This window comes from Schistocerca piceifrons, chromosome 8, assembly GCF_021461385.2.
Source record: "Schistocerca piceifrons isolate TAMUIC-IGC-003096 chromosome 8, iqSchPice1.1, whole genome shotgun sequence".
NCBI lineage: Eukaryota > Metazoa > Arthropoda > Insecta > Orthoptera > Acrididae > Schistocerca > Schistocerca piceifrons.
Genome location: NC_060145.1, coordinates 285620818 through 285644541, shown reverse-complemented (window position 1 = coordinate 285644541; position 23724 = coordinate 285620818). Strand labels below are relative to the sequence as shown.

Here is a 23724-nt window from a genome sequence, read left to right as displayed (position 1 = left end):
TGGTATTATCCATCGGTTGGCTATACCACCAATTCCTTAAAACTTCAGTATACGTAAGAGATCAGATTTAAATCTGTTTTTACATTTGTGTCAGTTCTGCTGGTAGCACTTTCTCAACTGTTCTTTTATTTTGCTTATAACCTTCTCACAGTGGCGGCTAGTTCTGGGTGTACACAAATTTTTATAGTCAGACAAATATGAGAGTGTGAAATTAACAGTATTGGTTGTATAACAGTTACGCTTACCAACATATTTAGACAACTTCAGCTGTTGTCAATAATAAATAATAAATAAATAATAATAATAATAATAATAATAATAATAATAATAATAATATTATGCATAACTTGTCTGAAAAAGAGAAAGAATTATTTTTGTGAAATTTTGTTGTTTTATACATAATTAAATAAAGTTTACAGCAAGAACGAAATAATGTTTAAGCTTTCACTACTTTCCATTTCACATTTTTGTGTAAGTTGGGGTTTTCATGCTTTTTTATTTTTGCGGACAAATGTACAAGATCCCTACTCCAAGCATTAGTTAACGAATTAACTTTCAGACTGAAAATCGGGCATTCTCATGTTGCACCACAACAACAACAACAACAACAACAATGACAACAACAATGACAACAACAATTTACACTTATTATACACTTATTTGTTAAATGTTCGCTTGTAGTCATGCTTATTTGATTCTGTAGCTTTCTTAGACAATGGATCTGGTCTGGGAGGCCCTAGTTCCTTTGTGGCTATCTTTTCCCGGTAATTTTGTTTTCATTAGCACTTAAAACAGATTCAATGGTGTTCATGTTGACACTGTACACAGAAGCCAATCCCTGCATAGTAAGCAACCACTGCCAAACACAAACTGCCGCATGGGGAAATGATTAAATTTAAGTAGTACTATTTACCAACAAGATCACTTCACTAGAATACAAATGAGGTGCTGAGAATCATAACGGCCAAAAGCACGCCATCTTTGACTCCACATTTAAGTGGGTAACAGAGAAGCCAGTGTGACAGCTTTTCGTGAATGTTCACATATATATCTAAAATGTGGTCCTACAGTACAGATAAAACCGACATTTCAGAGGCATGAATAAATGGTAGTCTCACATCGATGTTGGTGTGGTCTATGATTCTCAGCACTTGTAATTGATTACTGTCTGATAAACTCCAAAACTTAATATACTGTATAAAGTATCTCATTCAGAATCCCACAAAATAGGCTTTTCTATGAGTATAACTACAACATATAATGATGTCTGATCTAATTTTACTATATAGAGAGCGAATTGCCATATCTGAGGAATGTGCTACCATCTAGTGGGATTAATGCCAAACGAATGGGGACAAAAGTCTGCTGCAGTGTGCTACCACAGAGTGGCACTGAAGGCAATTACATCACGCCAGCTGCACATGTGCAAAAGCTCTTTAAAACGTGCACAACTGAAGGTGTGTTTGCGACCCTGATGCCAACTTTTACAGTTTCACTGCGTCTGAGGTCCAATGTAGCATAGTGCGAGAGATTTTGTGACTGTATTTCAGTTTACTGCGTCTACATTACATTTAACAGCACTCAAAGAAAAATAACCAATAAATCTACAAGGTGTCAAAAGTTAAGGTGTTCATGTGCTCTTGTACTCTTAAACAACAACAGCCACTGCCCTCTTGACTATATAGTTACAGTGCACACGGTAAAGAACCCATGATACCATTACGTATACATCTACATACATAGAGGCATTTAATCAGAACATCAAGCTCACATGATCTTTATTACAAAATTACAAGCACAGCCTTTCAATAGAACGTTGTTAATCATCTTATTCACTATTCTAAATATTTGACAGTCCGCATAATTTCACAGTCCTTGAAACTTAGGACCAGGTTGTCTCAAGTTTGATGATAACTGAACACTTAACCTATTAAATGTAAGTGGGTTATGGCTTCATCAGATTTCAAGCAGATTATATGCGTGAAAGTCATGCTAAATAACTAATCAGAAGTAAACAAACAGACATCAACAACATTTAAAGAAGAAGAAGAAGAGCACATAGTCACAATCTGCAAAACCAACATAATTGCACCAGGACTATTTTCATTTTTAAACCTGCCAGGCTTGCTGTAAGTATCTGGTATGCGCAAAGCATATAGTGGAGATGCCGAGTTGCAGATACGCACACCAAAGACACTGTCAGAAATAAGCTTTCGGCCAACAAGCCTTTGTCAAAAATAGATCTCACACACACACACACACACACACACACACACACACACACACACACACACACTCTCTGCAGTCTCTGGCAGCTGAAGCCAGACTGCTGAGTGAGAGAGAGAGAGAGAGAGAGAGAGAGAGAGAGAGAGAGAGAGAGAGAGAGAGGAGGAAAGAGTGTTTTTGACAAAGGCCTTGTTGGCCAAAAGCTTATTTGTGACAGTCTTTTTGTTGTGCCTATGATTCAGCATCTCCCCTATATGGTGAGTAGCAACTTTCCTCTTCATGATTTGTTACATTCCATCCTGGATCTTCCACTATTTAGTATATACAAAGTTCAGGTAAGCTTTAATATTTAATTTATGGTTCATCTGATTACAAAATAGATCAATGAATAATTTGTAAAATAAGAGAAAGGCAACCATTTACCTTTAGCAGACTGATGTGTGGCGTACAGACACATGTAACAGAAAACAGTATGCACAGGAATTGATGGTCTTATACTGCTTTAAAAATTAATGTGGTCATAGACTCTCAATATGTAATTCAAAGCTAGAAAGAAGTAAGCTCGTCAGATAGGAAGTTAGTAATGTAGTGATGAACATTTATTGAAGAAGAAGGAGCTGTAAATATTGCAGTAAGTTTATTACCTTGAAAAATAAATGTTAGAGAAAAGAAACAAAAATCTATGTCTGGTAGAACCATTTTACATTCATGTGTTGCCGTGGCCACAGTAGTGTGCGTTTTGTTAACTGTGTGGTTGTGAGTGTGCACTCTATGCTAGAAGAAGAACCAGAGCTCAAAGGCGAGTGCATACTGTTTTCTGTTACATGGCTATGTGCCACACATCAGTTTGCTGTAGGTGAGCAGTTGCCTTTTTCATATTTTATGTATAGTTCCATCCAAGAATTTCCATTCTTGTCATCAAAAAATAATTTAATTATGATATATGTTGTAAACATCTACAATTCCTCTTATTTGCTGAAAATCAATATCTTTATATTCGCAAGATGACTTTACATAAATTATGCTAGTACATGCATACCCATACGCAAGAAGTCATACATTTTCAATAATCATCAACAGGAAGCGAAGTACCAAGCATATTTACTATGAGCTTTTCTCCATCAGTTAACAATACATCGTAAAATGGAACTTTAATTTTGTAAACATTTTAGTTTGAAAAGTGTATTAGCATAAAAAATTACACAAACTGCTCTTTTTAGTTTGTTGACAATTAGGCAATTAACCCGTATCTGCACCAGTCCGAAGCAGAACTAATGCTTTCTCCAGGTTTTCTATGGCGGTTGGTACATCGTCATAGTTCAAGGCACTACTTGCCCACTTGCAATACTTCTGAGCCTTTGTGATCTGTGCTGGATTCAGTGAAGCTGAACTTCCATTACCTGAAACATGAAAGCAAAAGCTTTAACATACACAAACTGAAGAATGCTGATACATATACCTTTATAAAGTATGTGTAACAAAGGTGAGAAGGAAAACATTGGGAAAGATACAGAAGGACAATACGGTAGCAAGGAAGTAGATGTAAATTATGAGACAATTACAAAGTATGGACAATACAAGGTTTAGGAGGGAAGGGGGCCACTTGGTGATTTAAATCTGGCATGGAAATTTCTGCTAGAATTTAAATAATTATTTATGTCTTTGCAAGATCAAGAGAACAAACCAGGGTAGTTGCCAAGATGTGATCCAGATGTTCAACCCATCCAACTGTTAGTACACAAATGGCAACAATCTTTACAGATCACTTTATGGGAGACAAATATGAACGAGCTCTTCAGCAATCTACAATGTACAAGTCAAAAACTGCAACTCTTGACCACAAGTATTGTGTGGCATAGGTACTACTACAGCTGCAAGCACAGGGTTCTGCCACAGTATAGTACTGTTCATACATCTTGCCCAACTCTTTGGGACCTTTAGGATAGTGTACAATGGACAGGGTTGTTGGTGGTACTACTGCCATGTGCAAGTTCTAAGATGTTGGTATTCAGATTTGGGTGAAAATATTGTGAGCTGTGGAGCAAGGCACCTCAAGCAATGGCTTCATGTCATGGAGGATGCAGAGACATTTCTGTGCCCCAATATTTCTACACAAAGTTTGGCTAAATACACAGAACTGTGGGCCATAGAGAACAAATGCTTCAACTAACTTCTATTTGTTATCAGTAAACAGCAGAACCCTAGAAATCAAAGATAGGTTAGCAGAAATGGATAAGGGATTAAATGAGATTTACTGAAGAACAGTGTGTGTGTCAGAAAGTCAATGATAAAGAAACAAAATTATGTCTAACAATGAAAAATCCAGGGTGGAATGTAACAATACTATGAAAAGGAGAGTGTTTCTACTCACCATATAGCAGTGATGCTGAGTCACACAACAAAAAGGCTCTCACAATTAAAGCTTTAGGTCATTAAGGCCTTCATCAACAACAGATGAAACACACGACTGCAGTCTCAGCCAACTGAAATCACAGTGCGGGCAGCAGCAACAGTGCATGATGGGAGTGGTGCAACGGGGGGAGGGGGGGGGGGGGGGATGATATGGTGGGGTGTGCGGACAGTGAAACCCTGCTGCTTAGACGAAGAGCAGGAGAGAGATGGGGAGGGGAAATAGCGGAAAAGGAGAGAAATAAAAAGACGGGGTGTGATGGTGGAATGACGGCTGTGTAGTGCTGGAAAGGGAACAGGGAATGGGCTGGATGGGTGAGGACAGTGACTAATGAATGTTGAGGCCAGGAGGGTTGCGGGACATAAGATGTATTGCAAGGTAAGTTCCCACCTGCACAATTCAGAAAAGCTGGTGTTGGTAGGAAGTATCCATACGGCAAAGGCTGTGAAGCAGTCATTGAAATTAAGGATGTCATGTTTTGCAATGTGTTCAGCAACAGGGTGGGCCACATGTTTCTCGGCCACAGTTTGTCGGTGGCCATTCATGTAGCAGACAGCTTGTTGGCTGTCATGCCCACAAAGAATGCAGCACAACGGTTGCAGCTTAGCTTGTAGATCACATGATTTGTTTCACAAGTAGCTCTGCCTTTGATGGGGTAGGTGATGTTAGTGACCGGACTGGAGTAGGTGGTTGTGGGAGGATGTATGGGACAGGTCGTGCATCTAGGTCTATTACAGGGGTATGAGCCATGAAGTAAGGGCTTGGGAGCAAGGGTTGTGTAAGGATAGATGAGTATGTTGAGCAGGTTCGGTGGCTGGCAGAATACCAATGCGGGAGAGGTGGAAAGGATAGTGGGCAGGACATTTCTCATCTCAGGGCATGACAAGAGGTAGTTGAAACCCTGGCAGAGAACGTAATTCAGTTGCTCCAGTACTGGATGGTACTGAGTTACGAGGGGAATGCTCCTCTATGGCCAGACTGTGGGATTTTGGGAGGTGGTGGGAGACTGGAAAGATAAGGCACGGGAGATTTGCTTTTGTACAAGGCTGGGAGGATAATTATGGTCAGTGAAGGCCTCAGTGAGACCCTCAGTATATTTTGAGAGGGACTGCTCATCACTGCAGATGCGACAACCATGGGTGGCTAGGCTGTACGGAAGGGACTTGGTATGAAATCCTAAGTGGACGCATAGCTGGTGGTTAGTAGGTTTTATATGGACGGAGCTACTGATGTAGACATCTTTGAGGTGGAGGTCAACATCTAGGAAAGTGGTTTGTTGGGTTGAGTACGGGAAAGTGAAGCAAATGGGGTAGAAGTTGTTGAGGTTTTGGAGGAATGTGGATAGGGTGTTCTCGTGACCAATGAATCTGAACCAGGTGAGGGGTTTAGGATTCTGGGTTTTTAGGAAAGGATTCCTATACATTACACATGACAAGATTGGCATGTGGGTGCCCATAGCTGTACCCTAGATATGTTTGTAGGTAATGCCTTCAAAGAAGAAGTAATAGTGGGTAAGGTTATAGTTGGTCATAGTGACTAGGAAGGAGGTGGTTGGTCTGGAATCCATCAGGCATTGGGAAAGGTAGTGTTCAATAGCAGTAAGGCCATGGGCATTAGGAATGTTGGTACAAAGGGAGACTGCATCAATAGTGACGAGCAGGGCATCATGTGGTAAAGGGACGGGAACCGTGGAGTGTCAGTGGAGGAAATGGTTGGTATATTTTATATAGGAGGGTAGGTTCCGGGTAGTAGGTTTAAGGTGTTGGTGTATGAAAGCAGAGATTCTCTCAGTGGGGGCACAGTAACTGGCCACAATGGAGCATCCTGGGTGGTTAAGTTTATGGACTTTAGGAAGCATGTATGAGTGTGGGAAGTGGTAAGGGTGAGTAGAGAGGAGGACTCTGGGGAGAGGTTGTGGGATGCTCCAAGGATTTGAGTAGTGACTGGAGATCCTGCAACCATGGATCCCTGCTCCCTCCATCTGTGTCAATACAGAAAAGTTTCCTTATCCCTAGCCAGATCCCAGTCCACATACTGTATTTGAGTTGTTGCTTGGCTCATGGAATCCCCCCCCCTCCCCCCCCCATGACCTTACCATGAAATTACCCATCTCTGGCTGCCACCCTTCCTTCCACAATGTCCTCCACCTGTTTATATTCTGCCAATCCTTAGACCTCGTCAAAACCATATGAACCAAGCTCAAACCTTATTGCAGTACCTTTTCTCCATCCACAAAATTCTTATGCTATGCAATCCCAAATTCCTGGGACTCATAATACACAATAAAAGTCTCACCCTGCAGGAACTATAGCAGCATGCACAATGCCATCTCAAAAACCTCTCCATCCTGCTCACTCCCTACTCCCACCTTGGAGTACCAGTGTCCACCACCTCTACAACACCCTCCAAACCTCCCCCACATCCCCTCATAGCTGGCAAACTCTGTCTCGTAGACCTACTACACTTACCCATCCTCTGAAACTCCCTCTCACCACCACACATAACCCAGAACCTAAACAGACCCACAAAATAGTCATGAATCTTTACTCCAGAAGCCTTAGCCCTACAGAAATATCAGTCCTTTCCTAAGGCCTCACCTTTTGCTCCACTCCCAAATTCAATCAGGAGGACTTGTTAAAAACCTTCTCTCCTTCTCCCAGTCACTTCAGTGGAAAAGTATTTTTGCCACCAACCCTACCAATCCAACTCAACCAAAGACCAATACTGAACCTTGCCTAGCTCAGTTCACTCCTCAATCCAACTTTGATCCACTCCCACTGCCCCCAAATCACCCCCTGTTAACTTTCCAGAATTTCTTAACCTCCAACCTTGCCTCACCATCATTCCCCAAATCCCTCAACATGCAAACTAACCTTACATCTGCTGAAAGAACCACAGTCCAACATCTAAAAACTGATACCGACATTTAGAATCCTACCTGCAGACTAAGGCTCCACCACTGTTGTTTTGAACTGCAAGTATTATGTGGCAGAAGGACTCTGCCATCTGTCAGATACTTCCCCTATAAACCTTGCCACAGTGACCCAAATCCAGAAATCCTTAGGCCCATCCCTCCATCTCTCCACTCGCCCCTACCGAGCCCCGCCCTCCTACCTTCTTATACGTAACTACCCTGGATGCCCCATTGTAGCTGGTTACTGTGCCCCCATTGAGAGAATCTCTGCCGTCATTGACCAACACCTTCAGCCTATTACCCAGAACCTACCCTCCTACATAAAAGGTAACAATATTTCCTCCACCAACTCTCCACAGTTACTGACCGTTTACGACACGGTACCCTGCTCGTCACTATTGCTGCCACCTCCATTTACACTAACATTCCTAAAGCCCATGGCCTTTCCACTATTGAACACTACCTTTCCCAACATCTGACGGATTCCAGACCAACAACCTCCTTCCTAGTCACCATTACCAACCATATCCTCACCCACAATTAGTTCTCCTTTGAAGGCATAAACTACAAACAAATCCGGGGTATGGCTATGGGCACCTGCATGGCACTATCCCATGCCAACCAATTCATAGGACATCTAGAGGAATCCTTCCTAAAAAGCCAGAATCCTAAACCCCTCACCTGGTTCACATTCATCAGCCACAAGGACACCCTATCCACATTAATCCAGAACCTCAACAACTTCTCCCCCATTTGCTTCACCAGCTCCTATTCAACCCGACAAGCCGCCTTCCTAGACATTGACCTCCACCTCAAAGATGGCTACATTAGTACCTCTGCCCATATCAATCCTACTAAGCACCAGCTATACCTCCACTTGGATGTCTGCCACCCATTCCATACTAGGAAGTCCCTTCTGTACAGCATAGCCACCTGTGGTCATTGCATCTGCAGTGATGAGCAGGCCCTCTCTCAAGATACCAAGGGTCTCACTGAAGCATTCACTGAGAGAAATTATCCACCCCACCTTATACAAAATCAAATATCCCATGACTTATCTCTCCAGTTTCCCACCACCTCCCGAAGTCTCACCATCTGGCCACAGATGAGCATTCCCCTTGTAACTCAGTACCACCCAGGACTGGAGCAACTGAATTACATTCTCCACCAGAGTTTCAGTTACCTCCCGCTGTTCCCTGAAATGAGGAATGTCCTGCTCATTATCCTTCCCACCCCTCCCACAGCGGTATTCTGCTGCCCACCAAACCTACACAACATACTCGTCCATCCTTATACAACCCCTGTTCCTCAATCCCTTACTTCATGGCTCATAACCCTGTAACACACCTAGATGCAAGTCTTGGCCCATACATTTTCCCACTACCACATACTTTAATTAGGTCACTAACATCACCTATCCCATCAAAGGCACGGCTACCTGTGAAACCAGTCGTATGATCTACAAGCTAAACTGCAGCCACTGTGCTACATTCTATGTAGGCATGACAGCTGCATTAATAGCCACCAACAAACTGTGGGCAAGAAACAAGCAGACCACCCTGTTGCCGAACACGCTGCCAAACATTACATCCATCTCACAGCCGGTGCCATATGGATCCTTCCCACCAACACCAGCTTTTCTGAACTGTGCAGGTAGAAACTTTCCCTGCAATACATCCTACATTCCCGGCAATCCTCCTGACATCAACCTTCGTTAGTCACTGCCTTCACCCATCCAGCCCCTTCCCTGTTCCCATTCCAGCACTACACAGCTGTCATTTCACCATCACACCCAGTCTTTATTTCTCTCCTTTTCCACTACTTTCGGTCCCCATCTCTCTCTCTCCTGCCCTCCGTCTAACCAGCAGCGCTTCAGTGTCCGCCACCCCGACCATGCTAACCCTCCCCCCACAGCCTCCTCCTTACCCCTACCCAGTCACCTCTCCCATCATGCACTGCTGCTGCCCGCAGTGTGATTTCAGTTGCCCAAGACAGCAGTCTGTGTGTGTGTGTGTGTGTGTGTGTGTGTGTGTGTGTGTGTTTCATCTATTGCTGACAAAGGTCTTAATGGCTAAAATCTGTAATTGTGAGAGAGTTTTTGTCAATCCTATCTGTGGCTCAGCACCTCCGCTGTATGGTGTGTAGCAACTCTCCTTTTCATAATATTGTTAAAATTATGTCTCTTGGACATGGTGTAATACCTCTGAAGAGCAACAAAAACTGATAAATGAAAATATATTTTATTATAAGATTATGGGTGATTTTGATGCAAAAGTAGGAAAAAAATCTATGTACATTTCTTCAGTGGGAAACATTGACCAGGATACCAGATATGACAGAGGTTATATCAACAATGTGATGAGAACAACAGCGTATCTGTCCTTAACAGTTTCTTCCAAAATAAAACAGACAGAAAATTCACTTGGCAAAGACCAAGTGGAACTAAAAATGAAACTGACTATGTTTTATCAAATGATAAAGAAACTGCACAGAAACTGATAGTCCTATACTACTTTCAAATTTAAGGTGGTCATAGACACTCAACATGCAATTCAAAGCTAGAAAGAAACAAATTCATCAGATATGAAGGCAGTATTGCAGATTATAAACATTTATTGGAGAAGAGGGGGCTACAGCACACAAAATTATGCAACAAGTTCCATATCTTGAAAAGTAAGGGTTATACAGGCAGATGAGTGGTATGAAAAAAGCAAGACAAAAACTAATTTTAGGTAGATGTCATATTACAACAGCGGCACAGTAACTAATGACAGTGAGAGAATCATACAAGTGTTTTAAGATAAAGCAGAAACACACATGGTTAATAATTAAAGTAATAACTCTCTGGATATAATTCTGGCTGTGGTACACAAAGCTATTCAAGGTATGAAGGAAGTCAAGACATTGGGAGCTGTTAATTTCTCAATAGAAATGTTTGAAGTTAGTGAACGTAATACAAATGGAAATTGAAAAAATTTTTGCAGAATGCCTGAGGAGCACTGAAATAATGCTGTAATATGCTCCTTCATATGAAACAGGGTGGGGGAAAAAAAAAACTATACAATATTATGGAAAGGAAAGTTTCTCCTTACCACATAGCGGAGGCATCTGAGTCACAGACAGGCACAACAAAAAGACTGTCACAAATGTTGTGCCTATCTGCAACTCACAAGGGAACCTCCCCCTCGCACCCCCCTCAGATTTAGTTATAAGTTGGCACAGTGGATAGGCCTTGAAAAACTGAACACACATCAATCGAGAAAACAGGAAGAAGTTGTGTGGAACTATGAAAAAATAAGCAAAATATACAAAAAGAGTATTCCATGTGCAACATAGGCAACATCAAGGAGAGCGTAGGCACAGTAGCGCCGTGGTCTCGTGGTTAGCGTGAGCAGCTTCGGAGCGAGAAGTCATTGGTTCAAGTCACCCTCGAGTGAAAAATTTTATTTCTTTATTTTCGCAAAGTTATGATCTGTCCGCTCGTTCATTGACGTCACTGTTCACTGTAATAAGTTTAGTGTCTGTGTTTTGCGACCGCACCACAAAACCGTGCGATTAGTAGACGAAAGGACGTGCCTCTCCAATGGGAACCGAAAACATTTGAAAGCAAGGTCATAGGTCAACCGATTCCTCCACAGGAAAACACGTCTGATATATTCTATACGACACTGGTGACGGCATGTGTGTCACATGACAGGAATTTGTTGTCGACCCACCCAACTTTTACACTTGGCGAATGTGATAATCACTCCCAAAACACTGATGAAAACATAATAGTTTGTCACATAAACTGAAAATGAGAAATTAAACTTTTCACTCGAGGGAAGACTTGAACCAAGGACCTCTCGTTCCGCAGCTACTCACACTAACCACGGGACCACGACGCTCCTGTGTTTGTGTTATCCCTGATTTTGCTCATCTTGCACATGGACTACTCAGTTTATATATTTTGCTCATTTTTTCATAGTTCCACACAACTTCTTCCTGTTTTCTCGATTAATGTGTGTTCAGTTTTTCAAGGCCTATCCACTGTGCCAACTTATAACTAAATCTGAGGGGGGTGCGATGGGGATGTTCCCTTGTCAGCATCTCCACTATACGGTGTGTCACAACTTTCCTATTCATAATATTATTACATTCCATCCTGGATTTTATTGTTTGACAAAAAAATTATAGATTATTAACCTGTCCTCTGTAATAAACAAGATATTCATTAAAATTGTAAGTATCAACTACAAAAAAAAGCATTAGATATTGATATGGTAGAAGAACAAGCTGGGTTTAGAAATGGGTATAACACAAGGGACCAGTTGCAAGCCATGAAGGAAATTAATAAAGACAGTAATCAATTAATCATCGTTTTGCCTGCAGTTATATACTTTGAGAGAGCTTTTGATAAAAAAAAAAAATCTATACTGTCAGTGAGAAGCAAAGTGTTCAGTTTATGTGAGGATACCAAACAATGGCTCTCCGGAGAAGCAGCAATAGCATAGGATAGGTATGTGGCACCCATGAGTGAACTCCGGAACAGGCAGCTGGTTTGTTTTCCTGGTTGGTGCTTTAGGTCATGAAACTGCTAATGTCAAACACCCGTATCACAATGTAAGAAAAAAAAAAAAAGTACCAAATAAAAACCTGCGGTGAAAAAGGCAAAAACCCTATCGAGCAAAAACTTCAAAAGAGCAGCAGCTAAGGACAAGGACATCTCTAGGGAATATTTCCCAAAACAGCACTGAAATGGCGGAGGTCCCTGTGGGGAGTATCAAATTTGCTTCGCCATGCCACTGTGGCGAATAAAAAGTAAGACATGATGACAGAACATGTGTCATCTGCTAAACGATCTGACAAAGTGAAGGACAAACAGTTAAAAAATGGGCATCAGATCAGAAAGTGGCACAGCAGCAAGGGTTGAGAGCAGTAGGCACACAGTGGGGCAGGGTTGGCACTTAAATGGTGATGACTAAAACAACAATGTCCTATATACAGCCATACAGCTAGGCTAAAACAACCACCTCACAACGTGAGGGCTGAGAGGAGGTCGACTACGCTATTAGGAGATGTCCCGGGGTAACAGACAGCGACAAGATGATCATGTGAGGGAACAGAATAACTAGCACACTGAGGGAGGAGAGCTGCAGCCTTTGCAGCAGCATCAGCAGCCTCATTTCTTGGCATGCCAACGTGACCAGGGATCCACATGAACACCGTGTTGGCTCCCTCAACAGCAAGTGGGTGGAGGCATTCTTGGATCTGTTGTACTAAAGGTGGGATTGAGTACAGCATGTGAAGGCTCTGAACAGCACAGAGAATATGAGCAGATGACACAGGTTGGAAGCTGGAAGCAGTGGATGGCCTGGTGAAATGCATGAACCTTGCTGTGATACACCAGGCCAGGTGTAGTGTCCTTAGGAAGCAAATGGAGTCTGAAATGAAAATGTACCTCCAACACAAATCCAGGGCGGTGAAGAGCTCGCACCCATGGAGAATGTGGCAGGGAGTTTAAAGCAAAGCTCCAGGAGGCAATAGAAAAGATGGGCGCAGCCCATACTATCAATCTATCAAAAAAGAGAGCATAGGATGGGTGACTGGGCATAGAAGACAGACAGCACACGTAACAGCTGAGGAGAACATCCTGCAGGTAGGACAACACTAAGTCAGCAGCCTCAGCACGACGATTCTCAACAGGACTAGTATAGAAGGCACCAGTCGCCAAACATATCCCACTATGGGGGATGGTTTTTAAGATGACATAAGATAGTCGGATGTGCAGATGAATATGTGATAATCCAGTTTCAAATGGACAAGGTCATACAAATGGAGGAGGATGGTCTGAACTGCTTCCCATTAGGTACCACATAAAACACACAGAACTCTGGGGGAGCGAACGCAACAAACTGGCAAGTAAGAGACCTGGGAAGACCAACAAATAAAACTTGAGTCCCAAGAAGTTCCTTGTGTCAATGAGCGGCAGAAGGAATGGGCTAAGTTGCAGGGATAGTGGAGGCGCCACAAAAAGTTCGTACAGACAGTCTTGTCAGTGGGAAAGTGGCAGCCATTGTTGATGCTCCACAAGTAAAGATGATCAAGACATCACTGATGACGGCACTCAAGTAGACAGGATCATTGAGAGCTGCAATCGCAAAGTCATCAACGAGAAGAGAGCATGAGATACCTGGCAGGAGACAATCGATAATGGGGTTAACTGTGCTGGCGTAAGCTGTCGCCAGCACACCGGTCAGCAAAGATGACGCGAGAAGATCAATAGTAGGCGTTGGATCAAGCATGCCTATCACAAGTGAGGACAGAGACACACCAACAAGCAACACGCTGCCAACACCCTCTTGACAGCGTGTACTAAGGCCATCGCTGCTGCGCGGTGGGCCTCACTAACTCACACTCCAGTTTGCAGGTATGGTTTATTGCAGGCTATGACAGTACATAGCTTTAGATTAGTAACTATAGCAAGATTACCTATATTTTCTGCAAGATGATGATGATGATTTGGGTTTATCGGACACATGACATCATGTCATCAGTGCCCTGGCAAAAAGTTAACATGCAAATCTCATGGTTGGGGACAAAGGCTGTCCTCACACGTGCAGCAGTTTATAATATATTAAAGTGTGCCACCCTTCCCCACCAATTTAGGGATGACGCCTAACACTTCACAAAATTTCATCACCCTGGTAACAACTGAATAAATATCTGTGAGGATGGTGGGCAGATCTCCAAGACTGAGGACTGCCCTAATATCAGTATATAGGGCACACACAGCCACAGTATGCTCAATGGAAAGTGGCACATCACAAACTTCACAGATGGTTGATCCTCCCACCAGAGGAGGAAACCACATGTTAAAGGGCTATGTCTAATGCACAGTCTGGTAAGCAGAACCTCCTTCCAGCGGCGATGCCGACATTAAGTCTGCCAAACCTTTGTGGTCAATTTGAGTAACCACAGTTTGTTGTCTGTCACCTGCAACCATTCAATCTCTCACTGATGCATGACGCATCTGACAGAAAATGAGATGATGGCATGCAATGGGATGGGACATTGATGGACAACACTATCCCAACATGCTTCCTTGGCAGTTTTGTTGGCCATATTGTTACCCTGTATCCCATTATGGCCAGGTACCCAGCAAAAGATCACCTCCTTGCCACAGTGTTGGAGCCACTGTAATGAGTCATGGATGAGCTGAATCAGCAGGTCTACTGGATACATTTGGTAAGGTGCTTGCAATGCACTAAGAGAATTAGAACAGATAAGAAACCTTGCATGGTGATGTCTGTGGACCCTCTCCAGTGCCACCACAATGCCATATAATTCCGCATCATAATTTTTAAACTGTTCTGGAAGACACACTTCAAAAACACCATCAGAAAAAACAGCACAGCAACCAAGAGCATTCTCTTGCTTGGATCCATCTGGATACACAACGATAAAACTGTGATATGTACTTAAAATGGAAGAAAACAAATTTGTAAAAACAAAATCTGGAGTACAAGTTGTCTTGTCCTGTGTCAAGCTTAAAATCACTTTGGGCCTCTGAAGACATCAAGGCAGCAATGCGTTCCATCTCTGGCTATGTGATGCCCGATAGATCCAGATCCTTGAGACAGTCTGTTGCACATATACCAAATGGCTTGGTCACATGGGGCCGATTCCTGAACGACCATTCAAAGATGGGTTGGAGCAATGAACTAAATGTCAATGACTGAGGTGACACTGAGATTTTCAGCACCTGTTGAGCCAAAAGGATATGTCACTGAATCGAGAGTGGTGGTTCACCAGCCTCTGCACACAGAGTCTGTACTGGGATGGTCCAAAAGGCTCCAGTCAATATCCAAATGCCCTCATGGTGGACAGCACCTATCATCCTGAGGTAGAAAGGATAGGCCTACCCATAGATCACACTCCCATAATCTAGGCGTGATCAAACAAATGCCCTATAAAACTGCAGGAGGTGGGACCTGTCAGCTTCCCATGTTTTTCCACTAACACATTTCAAAATATTCAATGACTAGATGCCCTTTGCTCATAGGTCTTTCACGTGTGGGAGCCAAGTTAATTTCAAGTCAAATAATAAACCCAAAAAGTGCACAGTGTCTTGAAAACAGAAAATATTGTCCCCCACTGTGAGAATTGGTTGGTTAAAACTCTTGATGAGCACGGTTAAAATTGACGCACGCAGTCTTCTCAGGTGAGAACCGAAAACTGGTTTTCTGGGACCAGGTTTCCAGCCTCCAAATGGTCAGCTGTAGCTGCCTCATTGTCATCATAAGATCAGAGAAAGAGTAGAAGATTGCAAAAAAAAATGGCTCTGAGCACTATGGGACTCAACTGCTGAGGTCATAAGTCCCCTAGAACTTAGAACTAGTTAAACCTAACTAACCTAAGGACATCACAAACATCCATGCCCGAGGCAGGATTCGAACCTGCGACCGTAGCGGTCTTGCGGTTCCAGACTGCAGTGCCTTTAACCGCACGGCCACTTCGGCCGGCTGAAGATTGCAAAGTCATCCACAAACAAAGATCATTTGCCGGGGCTCCTGACTACATTGATAGCAATGCCAAACAATAGGACACTGAGGACACTGCCCTGGGGGACTCAATTCTCCTGAGCAAAGCAGTCAGACATGGCATTGCCAACATGATAACGAAACTGCTGGTCCTCAAAGGATTGGATCAGAAGCAGCAGGTGTCCACGTAGTTCCCAATCATTGAGTTGGTGAAGGATGTTTTAGCTCCAAGTAGTGTCATATGCTTTTTTGAGGTCAAGAAACACACAAACCAAATGGTTGCGGCATAAGAAGGACTCCTGTATTGCTGTCTCCAGTAGGATTAAGTTATCAAAGGTGGAACAGTAGTGCCTGAAACCGCACTGAGAGCGGCTCAGGTGACCTCAGGATTTGAGATGATGGCATGCTACAGTCTTTGCCTGGTTTCCAGAATGGAATTAATGTTTCCTCCTTCCAAGCTGTTTGGTACTGTCCATCAAACCACACCTGACTGAAACAAGAGAAGCTGTCCTTCCAGTTCAGGGCACAGGTGATGAAGCATGGTATAATGGATGTAATCAGGTCCTGGAGCAGTGTCTCTGGCTGCAGACAAAGCTGATTCCAGTTTCCACATGGAGAACGGAAGATTGTAGACTTCCTCATGATGATAAGAAGAAACTGAGCTTCCTTATTTCTGCAGTCCTATGGAATACCTGAAAAGCGGGAGCTTGTCTGAATGATGTAGTAACAGCAAAGAAGTGCTCATCTAAAACTAGAGCCATGTCTCCTGGCATGTCTACCAAGACCCCATTACTTGGCAATGCCGCATGGGGATATGTCCTACCCTTGGCTGAAATCCATCTTATAGATTCCCAAACTTGCGCAGTGGAAGTGTACCCACTGATGGAAGTCATGAATTCCCTCCAGGAAGCCCTCTTTTGTTGTTTTATCACTCACCTCGCATGTGCTCTTGCAGATCTGAAGGCATGAAGATTGTCTGTAGTTGGACAGTGTTTGAATTTTCGCAGAGCTGTTCGTCTGGCCCTGATTGACAATCGACAGTTGTCATCCCAGCAAGGTATGGGCAATCGTCTGAGGTGGTTTCTAGATCTGGGGATGGACTCTGTGGCAGGCCGTTGGATCTCACAAGTGATATGGGTCACTGCCTCCTGTGCACAACCCTTTTGTTCAAAAATAGCCTGTCAACTGTACTGTAACCAATTTGTCCTTTGTATTATCCATCTGTGTGGTCTCCTGTCAGCCACTGCCCTAGTTGGCAGACAGATACTCACTGGAAAGTGGCCACTAGAATGTAAATCTGGAGCCACTTCCCACTGAACTGAGTCTGCAAGAGCCGGGGAACAGAAACTAAGGCCAATGGCTGAAAAAGGCCCAGTAGCTGTGGAAAAGTGTGTCATCTCACTTGCATTCAGAAGGTAGAAATTCTCATAATACACAAGTCGCTCGATCATCCGATCCCTGGAGCAAGTGGTAGGTGAGTCCCACAGCACATTGTGTGCACTGAAGTCCCCCACAAGGAGGAATGGGCTTGGGAGTGCCCAGAAGAGTTCTGCTAGTGCATCTGCATCCAAAGTAGCATTAGGGGGTGGGCACAAAGAACACACAGTGATATGAAAGGGTGAAAGAACTTTCACAGCAACGGCTAGCATGGTCAGGGTAAGTGGGACAGGAGAGGAGTGGCATCTGTCATCAAGAAAACCAGCCGCTCCACCTTTAGCCCTGTCTCCAGTAGTATCATCCTTGGTAGCCCTGTAATGCAGGTGTGTCAGTGACTAAGATTTGTTTCTTTTAAACAGATGCAGAAAGGTTTCTCCCAGACCAGTAGCTGCAGTTCTCCCAAATGTGAACGATATCTGTTCAAATTCCACCGCAACACAGAAGCCCCTGTAGAAGCCATTGTTTAGCAATGGTGTGTGTTGCCCCCCCCCCCCCCCCTCGGAGGCAGTGATTTACTGGGGAGGTCAGGGGGAACATTACACGGTTCCTTGCTCTCCAGTTCCTCCAATTGGGAGTCCATATCCTCAAGAGCATAGTCTCCATCAGAAAGGGATAGAGCTCACCAATACAAAGGTTTAACTACTGCTTTCTTGGACTTAGAACTACTTTTTGAAGGATGTTTTTCTTTACTGACAGGAGGAGGTGGTTGCCTGGGTTGCGGGAATGTTGGCTTTTGATGTGGGGTAGCAGTATGTGGCTTAGATGGTAAGCCTATTGCTGACAGCTTCTGAATGACTTCAGTGTCAAGTGGAGTGTTTCCCCCACAGGTAAATCGACAAGTGCATGTGCTCATACTTGAATCTGTGATCTGAGATTGTGTGGAGGCACGACACTTAGCGATTGGCATCTTAAGAGCTGATGCAAAAGCAGCAGAAAAAACTGGTGGTTACATAGCTTTGAAAGCTTTTTTAGCTTCACCATAGGGTATGTCTCTCTCTATTTTCAACTCGTGAATTTTCCTTTCCTGCTTGTAAACCTCACACTTTCTGCTCCACACTGGGTGATCCTGGGAGCAGTTTACACATTTCGGAGAATGTGTACAAGAATTGCCTGACTCATGGGCTAAGCCTCCACAATTGCCACATTTAGCCTTCCCATTACATCTCATAGTGGTGTATGGCCAAATCTTGGACATTTGTAGCATTGCATTGGGTTAATAACAAACGGGCGAACCTTAAGGCTGATATGGCCTGGAAGGATATGTTAAGGTAATTCTGGAGTACTAAATGCTCCTTCCATGAGTCCATATTTTTCCATTCTTTACGCAACTCCGCGAGGTCTACCTCCATTACATTGGAGCAGGTAAACATGCTCTTACTAAAGTTAAGTGTGTTATGCAACTCAGCCTCGACTGGGTACTCATCTAAGGCCTTACAGCCCAGAAGCTTAGGTATCTGGTTGGAATTAACAGTTTCAACTAAAAGTGTTCCATTACAAAGTCGCTTGATGCTTTTCAGAGACCAGCAGTACCTTCCAATGCCTTGTGAATATAGAAAGAGGGAGATCTTCGCAAATGTTCCCCCTGCTCGCTTGATTACAATGAAAGTGTTATGGCACACTAATGCCTTGTTACTATGATTTCGAAACTTCTTTTTAGGAGGACTGACTGACCAAACTCTTTTTGAGGAGTATGTGTATGTATTGCCTGATGGTGCACCTGTCCTGTCATGATGGTGCACCTGTCCTGTCAGGAGTAATAGTTTGATGAGGCCATTCCATTGGGATCCCATGAGATGGTAGGGAAACAACTATCGGCCCAGGCAGAGTCCTGCATGCCTTAGCAAGCCTTATACAACAGGTGGGGGGAGGGGGGAAAGCAGGTGCCCCAAAGGTTCCCCGCTAGTGCCTGTTTTACCTCAACAGGCATTCACTTCGTCATCACGTAGCACACCTTGAGGTTGAGGTTTTTTTTGTAGAGGTGTGTACCTTTCTCGCAGCCCAGGCAGTGAAGCCAAGACCCCCAATCTCCGACACAACAACATTTCACTGTGGCACCGCACAGTGGTCGCTGAAGCGTGCCCAGAGGTCATGGTGACAGAGGGCTGGTGGCGCAGCTCAGGAACCGGAGGGGGGGGGGGGGGGGGGGTCATCATGCTTGTACTCAGCCAACGAATGCTGAGCCCCTGAGGGCTTCTACAAGAGTACTGTTACTGATGAGCTTGTACCACGAACATGGACTCTATTGAAGACAAGTAAATACTTCAAGTTCATGTAAATAGAAAACCTTATTAATTCATGTGTGCATTTGTGTTGTAGGAAGAGGATACCTGCCACCCGTAACAACATTCTCTCCCTTGCTTACTTACAGTACAAGAATTTACAGTGGCACAAGGATACAACAGTGGCAATGGGGATGCTACAGTGGCAGTTGAAGTTAATCAACTTGGCTATATTTTTTGCTTGCTTCTCTTGTGTTTTAGCTCGCAAGATGATCGTTTTCACGTGTTTCTGATTGCTAATTTGCTCTGTTCTTGCATGTATTCCAGGAGGGGAGTCGCAGAACTAATCAAATTTCTCTTTTCAGAGGCTTTGCTTGCTTTTTACTATAACGTATTTGTGTAAACTGTGAATTCCTCCTCCCCCACCCCCGGGCCCCATGCCTCAGCCACAGACAGCCAATCTAACAGAAGTTTTTCAGTTTCAGTGCCAACAAACTGCTACCCTACTGACAATGATACAACAACTATTGGCTGCATGAGGTGTGTGTGTGCGCCACACAACTGACCAACAAACCAGCCCAACAAGTGCCGCTGACCAGTATACCACAGTTCCGGCAATTTACAGAAATGGAAGAGGAACAAATCGAATATGTGACTCAGTTCCAAGAACATTGTCAAGTTCATCATGTTCAAGGTACTGTAGAATTATAATACTTGCTTTCAACTGCGGCGTCCCCAGTTTTCAGGTTAATACAAAAACTATTCCCAACTGTGTCTCCCGACAAACTCAGTTACGACAAAGTAATTGCTGCATTAACTCAATACTATGGCCAGAACCCCATGAACCATGGACCTTGCCGTTGGTGGGCAGGCTTGCATGTCTCAGCAATACAGATAGCTGTACCGTAGGTGCAACCACAACAGAGGGGCCAGACAAACATGTGGTTCCTGAAGAGGGGCAGCAGCCTTTTCAGTAGTTGCAGGGGCAACAGTCTGGATGATTGAGTGATCTGGCCTTGTAACACTAACCAAAATGGCCTTGCTGTGCTGTTACTGCAAACGACTGAAAGCAAGGGGGAAACTGTAGCTGTAATTTTTCCCAAGGGCATACAGCTTTACTGTATGGTTAAGTGATGATGGCATCCTCTTGAGTAAAATATTCTGGAGGTAAAATAGTCCCCCATTTGGATCTCCGGGTGGGGACTACTAAGGAGGACGTCGTTATCAAGAGAATGAAAACTGGCATTCTACGGATCGGAATGTGGAATGTCAGATCCCTTAATTGGGCAGATAGGAGTTTTGCTATTTGGGGAGCAAAATAACTGATTATGTTCGAAGTAGAGAGGATATAAAATGTAGACTCTCAATGGCAAGGAAAGCGTTTCTGAAGAAGAGAAATTTGTTAACATCGAGTATAGATTTAAGTGGCAGGAAGTCGTTTCTGAAAGTATCTGTATGGAGTGTAGCCATGTATGGAAGTGAAACATGGACGATAAATAGTTTGGACAAGAAGAGAATACAAGCTTTCGAAATGTGGTGCTACAGAAGAATGCTGAAGATTAGATGGGTAGACCACATAAATTATGAGGAGGTATTGAATAGAATTGGGGAGAAGAGGAGTTTGTAGCACAGTTTGACTAGAAGAAGGGATAGGTTGGTAGGACATGTTCTGAGGCATCAAGGGATCACCAATTTAGTATTGGAGGGCAGCGTGGAGGGTAAAAATCGTAGAGGGAGACCAAGAGATGAATACACTAAGCAGATTCAGAAGGATGTAGGTTGCAGTAGGTACTTGGAGATGAAGAAGCTTGCACAGGATAGAGTAGCATGGAGAGCTGCATCAAAGCAGTCTCACCACCACCACCACCACCACCACCACCACCACCACCACCACAACAACAAAAACATGGCCAGAAAGTCCAAGGTGCTGCAGCTAGACATCAGTTCCTTCCCTTGCAGAAAAAGCCGGAATAGACGTACCACAAAAGAGACACAGAATTAACATGCGTGACTAGCAAGTGTAAATTTAAGTGTAGTTGTGGCAACTTTTACAGTGATCTTGTGATACGAGTTGTAATAACATTCAATGTCCCAGATAGTAGAATACGAGAATAGATCTTAATGTAGTCAGAACTATCCCTTCCCCAAGTATTGCAAATCTTAGGGCAATATGAATCGGGTGCTATAGCAGCCAATAAGTTTGACCATGCCCCAGTTTGTCGGGTCGAGTTGTCCCTTGTTCGTGACTGCCCCCAAGCAGCCACAACAATGAACGCATACACAACTGCACAGATGGTCACGTAGACTTGTAAACAGACCTGTGAATTTAGAGAAGTCTTGCCCTAGATGCTCTGCTCATCATGAAAGACAGGATTGCCCATCACATAACGCAATCTGTTAGATGTATGGGGAAAAAATGCCATGTTTGGCAATGGCACATAAATGCCAATTTTGCCCACTCCCAGAAAAAAACAAGCTCGTGCACATACAGTGAAAGCTGTGTTTTCAAAACCTACAACAGGCTCTGGCATAAAAGAGATTAATGTTTTGCCTCCTCCTCCAGCTAGTGCTGTGCAACGACATTCTAACAAATTATTTGTGTCATTACGAATTGCTGGCCATCGTGTGAACTTCCAGTTAGACACAGGTGTCTCAGTAACTTCGTTTAATCGTGCTATGTATGCACAGTTAGGCTCACCATGACTTTCTAAATTTAACAAGGATCTCCTGCTTACAACAGGCAGGAAATTCCAGTGCTTCGACAGTGTTGTTTGCCTGCCACTTCCAAATCTCACACTAGGAGTGTGTACTTTTAGTGTCCGCTTTTGAACCAAAAGATAGTGTAGCTAGCTTGATTCAAGAATTTACTGAACTATTTTCAGAAGGAATGGGGAAGAAAACTTTGTCGTGCATGTTACATAGAAAGACAATGCACAGCCTAAGTTTTTCCAGGCCTGTCCCATTCCAGTTGCTTTAAGGGACAAAGTACCCAGTGAATTGAAAGCACTGCAAGCAAATGGTGTAATTGCTTCCATTAAAACTAGTCAATGGGCAAGTCCTCTCATTTTGTTGCCTAAACATTCTGGTTGCATTTGCATTTGTGTTGACTAAGTCTACAGTCAACCAACAGACAGTAGTTGACACTTATCCATTACCTTGCCCTAAGGAACTCATGGACAGGCTTGGTGCAGGACATTACTTTTCTAAGATGGATTTGCATGATTCCTACTTGCAAATTCCACTGGATGAGGAATCATAGAAAGTGTTTGCTGTGCCATTTTGTTCAAACTACTTTGATGATATTGCCGTCTCAGGTTGTACACCAGATGAACATATTGCCAAACTGAGTACTCTTTTTGAAGTGTTGTCAGAAGCAGTACCCAAGTGTCGTCTCGGAAACTTTGCTGCTCAGATCACGGCTCCATTGCATTGCCTGCGTCACAAAAATGTAGGTTTCCTGTGGGCTCAAGACTGTCAAGAGACATTTCAGAAACTCAAAAATGCTTTGCTTAGTGACAGATGTTTAGTGTATTTTGACCCTGCCAAGCAACTAGTGTTGCAAGTCAACACTTCTTCCTATGGGATTGGTGCTGCGTTTTCACACACAATTGGTGCACAAGACAGACCAATTGTTTTTGCCTCAAAGTTGTTAACTCAAACTCAGTGCAATTATTCTCAAATAGCAAAAGAGGCTCTTTGCTATTGTGTATGGTGTGACCAATTCCACCACTATTTGGATGGTTGCCAGTTCTTTTTAGTGACAGATCACAAGCCTCTGCAGTCCTTGTTTCATTCATCAAAGCCGGTTCCTACCTACACACACTGCTCAAAAATTGCAATGTTGGGCTTCGTTGCTTTCACACTTTTAGTATGAAATTGTGTACAGACCTATGGCAAAGCATGGCAATGCAGACGCCCTACCTCGCCTTCCAATTGGACCAGACACTGATTTTGCATCTTGTTTCAAATCGATGTGAATCTTTTCCCTTGCACTAC

The 23724-nt window shown here is 43.5% G+C and overlaps 1 protein-coding gene across 2 annotated transcripts in view; it reads right to left on the bottom strand.

Moving 5' to 3' along the window:
- Window positions 1-3197: 3197 nt before the first annotated feature.
- The window catches only part of LOC124711333 (vacuolar protein sorting-associated protein VTA1 homolog), a 58962-nt gene continuing 38435 nt past the window's right edge, over window positions 3198-23724 (bottom strand). For both annotated transcript variants that reach the window (XM_047241359.1, XM_047241360.1), the window contains exon 5: window positions 3198-3626. In XM_047241359.1, coding sequence (XP_047097315.1) covers window positions 3466-3626 — 161 coding nt within the window. In that variant the 3' untranslated portion in view covers window positions 3198-3465. The remainder of the gene's footprint in view (window positions 3627-23724) is intronic.